Raw genomic sequence first — 6,167 nt, forward strand, 5'->3', positions numbered from 1 at the left:
TGCCAGCACTGTTTGCAAGATGAAGACGTAGGAGATGAGAATAAGTACAGCATCTAACAACAAGGTACAGATCACCAGAGCCAGGGCATAGAAGCTGTTGAAGCGAATGTCAGAGCAGGCGAGCCTGAGCAGGTCCTGGTGCAGGCAGAAAGAGTGGGAGAGGATGTGGGGGCGGCAGTAATGGAAGAACTTGAGACGAATAATGACAGGAAGAATGGACACAGCTGCCCTCATCAAAATGGCCACCATGAAGTGAGTGACTCTGTTGTTAGTCAGAATGGATGTGTACCTCAGAGGATTGCAGATGGCAGTGAAGCGATCAAAGGCCATGGCAAGAAGGACTCCAGACTCTGTGCAGGAAAGCCCATGGATAAAGTAAGTCTGTGAAATGCAGGTATCCAGACCAATTTCCTGGCTGAACCCCCACAGGATCCCCAGCACCGTGTGCACTGTGGACAGCCCCATGCACAGGTCAGTGAGGGCCAGCATGGCCAGGAAGTAGAACATGGGCTGGTGCAGGCTGGGCTCTGTCCGGATCACATGAAGCACCATGCAGTTTCCCAGGAAAACCATGGCATAGATGGAGAAGAAGGGAATTGAAAACCAGGGATAGTACTGGTCCAGGCCAGGGAACCCCGTAAGAATGAATATCGAGGTATTGATGATAAGAGCAGATGGAGCAGACATGATTATGTGAAGGTAATGTTCGAGATGAGATCAATATTTACCCACAGTTTTGTCAAACTGTCTGTTCTGTGTAGACGCCGTTGAGTATAACACAGGTCCTCACACTGTTGCCCAGGTCAGGCTAATATAGACCCCAGGGAGGCTCCCTTCTGTAGCTGGAACTACAGCCCCCTCAGAGCGTCTCACAGAAAGTCCTCAGATTATAGGAGCAAATCAATATCCTGACCATTGTGGGCAAATCAGATCATTCCCTTCCTTCACTTTTCGTCCCTCTGAGCTGCTTCCAGGACACACAGCAGGTGAAAGTGGCAAAACTAATGAGAGCCGAAGGCTGCTCCTGCTGTGCTGTCCCGAGGACTCCTCTGCACACTGTCCTGTGGCTGGTGTTTGTGGCAAGAGGAATCAGATGGCTCAGGTTTATGAGGAAGGAGTGAGACAATTGTATGGGCCACGTGGTCCCAGGCTCCTCGGAGGCTCTCTTCCCTCATGGTGGCTGATGTAAGTGGAGGACTCCACCTGGTCCCTGCAGGCTAGTGGCTCCCTGGGATTGAGAAGAATGGGTAAAAAAGAGTCCACAGACCTATTTCATGGAGAGAGATTCACTGTGCTGACTGAAAATTCAATGCCTATTCTGAAGGAGAAGGAAAGTAGTATACACTCAGTGGGAAATGGTCTATTAGTATACCAAATAATTTTGAGACTCCATATCTGTCTGAATCAATAAAAATGTTTATATAAGGCATATTTATTTCTTCCCCAAATTCCACCTTTATTTTTCACTGAATTCTTTAATAAACACTTGTCCATTTTCTGAGCCCTTCAGAAAAGCTAACAATTGTGAAATATACCTGGAGGACTCTTCATAACATAGACCAGTGGTTCTGAGGAAAAAGACTGCCTCAATCTTGTCCCAACTGAGAGAAGGGAATCCTCTTCTCTCCAGCTCCCTCAGACTTCCTGTCTCATCTAAGGACAGCAGGAACCTCCATTCAATAGATTGTGAATCCTAAGCCAGAGAGGGAAAAAAAAAGCCTGGTGGTGGTAAATGGGGAGGAAGACCATTGTGGAAGTCCTTGTGAAGGTAACTCCTCTGAGAAACAGACCCAGTAAAATCTCAGATGCACCAAAATGTAATTAGACACTTATTGTAAGCTTCCCTTCTCCACCCAAGGTCCCTTATTAGCAACCCAACAGTGACCCAATAAATTAACAATTGATCACAACTAAAAGATCTGTATACAGATCTTCTGTAAGGAGGATACATTGAAAATATTAAAGTCACAAGGGTATATAGGATAGGGAAAGTAGCTTCACATATCTATAGCTACAAAAAGCACAGCTCAACTTATAGCTGCTAAAATCTCATTTTGTAAAACACACATTATCTGCAATGTACAATATAGAGAAGCACAATAAAAGAAGATGTGTCTGTATATTGGTTTGTAATATCCTTTTGTTGTAATGCCTTTGACTTTGGTAGGAGGATGATGCTGTTTCAGAGAATGAGTAATGAAGTGTGCCCTCCTCTTCAGCATTTGAAGAGTTTTAAAAGGATTGGGCAATATAATATTCAAGAGTATTTAATTTCAGTTTCAAATTGACCTCATTACAAATCCCAGTTGTGCCACTTTGTATGCGATCAATTACTAAATATCTCTAAGCTTCAGTTTCTCATCTAAAAAGTCTTAGATTTTCATCTTTGAAAAATATAAGAAATATTTATAAATTACTTAGTATATTTTGCTATTTATTTAATTGCTCAATAATTAATAATTATTTGTCAGAATTTTGTCATTTAATTCATGTGATAGGTGATTCAAATGATTCAAAAATATACTAGTCATTATTTAATTTCTCTCCTCAATGATTTGTTCCTAATTGTTTATATTCCAGGCACAGGGGATAGAGCAGTGACCATGATCTCAACAGTTCTTCTCTGTCTCTTTCATCTAATTGAAATTAAACATATGTGTGTGTGTGTGTGTGTGTTTCTATTCCCATTTAAGCACAATTTGAGTCATTAGTCAACAAAATATGTTTAATTAAGTTTTAAAATATTGCTTTTTAAAATAATTTTTTAAAAAACGTCCAGAAAACAGATATGTCTTCAGTCACCGTATGTAATTTGTTTTCTGAGCTTAGTTATTATCCTCAGCTTTTTAATATCTTATGCCTAAGAATGCCTAATGGCTCTTGGAATATGAAATTTCACATTTATCCTGTGCTCATATGAAAGTGGAGAAGAGGAGAAACATAAAAGTTTTGCAAAGCAAATATTATTCTTATTGGGAAAATAACCAGTTTGTCTCAGGCTAATGAGCAATAAATATTATCCTCTTGTCTGGTACTTCTGTATAACTCCTTTCTGCTCTCTTTCTCTATCTGCTTTCTTACAAAGAGTAGCTCATTGTGCAACTTCAGAGGGAAAACACACACACACACAAAAAATACCAGCGATTTCCTCACTTGTGAGTTTAGGTCACTTTTATCAGTATGTTCTGGGCTCCTTTTGGTACTTTTGTAATGTATTCAGAGAAAAAGAGAATATATGCTAATCTGGAGGGAATTATCTGAAAGCTTTTTGCAATATATGTTTGAGGGAAATCTAAATATCTGCACCATATATGTCTACTGTTCTTGTTATAGAGATTTGGGAAGGGAATTTTTATTTCCATACCCTCTGACTTCAATTACAGAATGACTATTATCACATTGTGTTTTCTGATATGTATCTATATCTATCTATCTAGATATCTATGTATTGGGAGCTACCTGAACTCACCAGCTGAGTGAAAATTCCTGGCGAGGGTATGGCAAGTCTGCAAACTCTCTTGCCCCAAGACAGCTACCAAAATCTACCCTCTTGTAACTTTCATTTCTGCTTGGGTTCCATACCTCGGAGTGCTTTGCTGATTAGTGTCTGGAGCAGCCTGTCCCCATGCCCTGTCCCTGAGGCATGATTGTGCCTGGTCAGGGGAAAGATGAGTAAACTAGATACACCCTAATGTGACTAAGGCAAGCAACATATAATTTTCCTCCTAGCTGAGCAATTAACTGATAACTGACTACTTTCTAGGCCTGGATGCTGTTGCAAAAGTCACTACAGCAATAAAATGTATCAATCGTCTTTGGGACTATGAAAGTAGGCATTATGTTTCCTGGGAATCCTGTTTTTCTGGGAGCTTTCTCTTAGAGTTATAAGCAGCCTAATGACCGTTACTCATAAAAAACTGACCTTTACTAAACAATGCTGTTTGCCTCTTGGTTAAAGGTCGCTTCCTTAGGGCTATACCTAAGGTTTTGTAAAAAATACCTGCCCTTCTCATATAATAGCATCAGGGCTTGTAGCTAAGTTTTTTATGACAATCATTATTACTAGAATTGTAACTTCTGCAGAACCCATGTCCTGGAAAAGAAATTGAGAAATCATTAACTGCTCTTTCTGCTCCATGTACCTTTCACCACAAATAAAGCTAGAGAATCAGAGCAGAGATGCCTGCCTGGTGATCAGAACAAAACTCGAGGCTTTCTCACATTCTGCCTCTCTCTCTCTCTCTCTCTCTCTCTCTCTCTCTCTCTCTCTCGCCAACACCGTCCATATTTCAGGGAACCTTGGACCTCCTGGAGATGGACTCCAGCATCTGTCTATCTATCAAATAAATCATTCTGTTCTGCACATGAATCTCACTTCTTCTCTGCCTCCAGTTTGTTTCCTTTTTTTTTATTTTTAATTTTTTTTGAGAGAGAGAGAGAGAGAGAGAAATAGAGAGAGAGAGCGTGAACAGGGGAGGGTCAGAGAGAGAGGTAGACATAGAATCCGAAGCAGGTTCCAGGTTCTGAGCTAGCTGTCAGCAGAGAGTCTGACGCGGGTCTCAAACCCATGAACTGCGAGATCATGACCTGAGACAAAGGTGGGCACTTAACCACCTGAGCCACCCAGACGCCCCTCCATTTTCAGTTTCAGGACTTCAGGACTGACTAATCATCCCAGATCACAGAACCCATGACATGTAAGTATGCTTTGCTGTTGGGTGATTCCCAGTTACAATCAGCAATGATTTGAGCCACGAATATTGTTCCCATGGCTTTCCCATAGTCTGGCTATTTGTTTGTATAAAATTCATTTCTGAAACTTTTTCTGCATGGCTAAGAGGACACTTAGTTATTGGACCAACAACGAGGCCCTAAAGGCAGCAAGGGACAATTCTATGGACCCAAATCTGTAATTCAGGGTAGTGTGCTGATAGAACCATTTACCCACATTAGCATGACTACTGCTACTTTTGTTTGTTTGTTTGTTTGTTTGTTTTTAATAGTTTATTTTCAAACTGGTTTCCATATAACACCCAGTGCTTCTCCCCACAAGTGTTCCCCACCATGACTATCACCCCCTTCCCTCCCTCCCTCTCCCCCTTCAGTCCATGGTTCATTTTCAGTATTCAATAGTCTTTCATGGTTTGTGTCCCTCACTCTCTCCAGTTCTCTTTCTTCCTTCCTCTCCCTATGGTCTTCTGTTAGGTTTCTCCTGTTAGACCTATGAGTGCAAACATATGGTATCTATCCTTCTCTGCCTGACTTATTTCACTTAGCATGACACCCTCGAGGTACTTTTGCATTTGAAGTAGGTGAACTGAGCTTACCTTTTTTTAACTATCCGTTAGGAGCTTTCTGAAGGAACAATCTTTCTGAGTCCATTTAAAGCTAAATACTTTCTCACTGATTTCCTCAAGGTTTTGTTCTCTTGCCACTGTTCATTCTTTCTTACCTTGAAATCCTTGGGCAATAAAGTCCTTGTCATTGTTTTAACTATCACTTATATACTAATTAACAAATCTGTATTTAATGCTCTGATCCCTTTCCTGAGCTCTTTTTCAGAGCTATATATTTAGCTATATTCTGTACATAATTATTTAATTATTGGAGCAGAACTTGATGTGAGTCTCATACTCACAAACCATGAGATCATGACCTGAGCCGAAATCAAGAGTAGGGCGCTTACCCGACTGAGCCACCCAGGTGCCCCTGAACTCTTCATCTTTTCATCCATCTTTATTTATAGTGCAAGTAAGATATACCATCACACATGATGAGGGAGCATAAGAAAAGCTGACACCCGGCAACCCACCCCACACCCCCAGGTGGGATATGTGTGATATTCCTCAGGCACTCCTGGCTGCCCAAGAACAAAGGAAAGGGGGAAACAAATGGTTAACTGATAGAGCTCATAGTCCTGCAGATCTAAGTCTCCATCACCCCTACATAGTGATGTGCAAAAAAAAAAAGCAGAAGGAAATGGCAGATGGAACCAAATTTCCTTATAATCTGCAAACCATTGACAAATACTTGAGGCAGGCAGAGTAAAATGTTTCTCCATGTTAATGATGTCTTAATGTTAATGCTTTGCTTAGAGGGAAAAACAATCTGAGCCTGACAATAGCCAGGCCTCCACTATCTAGGGAGTCTTCTTTAGCATATAAAAA

At 41.0% G+C, this 6,167-nt stretch overlaps 1 protein-coding gene across 1 annotated transcript in view; it reads right to left on the reverse strand.

Annotated features, from left to right (window-relative positions):
* Nucleotides 1-687, reverse strand: part of LOC115272564 (olfactory receptor 51V1-like) — a 10,957-nt gene extending 10,270 nt beyond the window's left edge. The window contains exon 1 of the mRNA XM_029915602.1: nt 4-687. Coding sequence (XP_029771462.1) covers nt 4-687 — 684 coding nt within the window. The remainder of the gene's footprint in view (nt 1-3) is intronic.
* Between the last annotated feature and the right edge of the window lie 5,480 nt (nt 688-6,167).

This window comes from Suricata suricatta, chromosome 11 (genome assembly GCF_006229205.1).
Source record: "Suricata suricatta isolate VVHF042 chromosome 11, meerkat_22Aug2017_6uvM2_HiC, whole genome shotgun sequence".
In the NCBI taxonomy this organism is placed as follows: Eukaryota; Metazoa; Chordata; class Mammalia; order Carnivora; family Herpestidae; genus Suricata; species Suricata suricatta.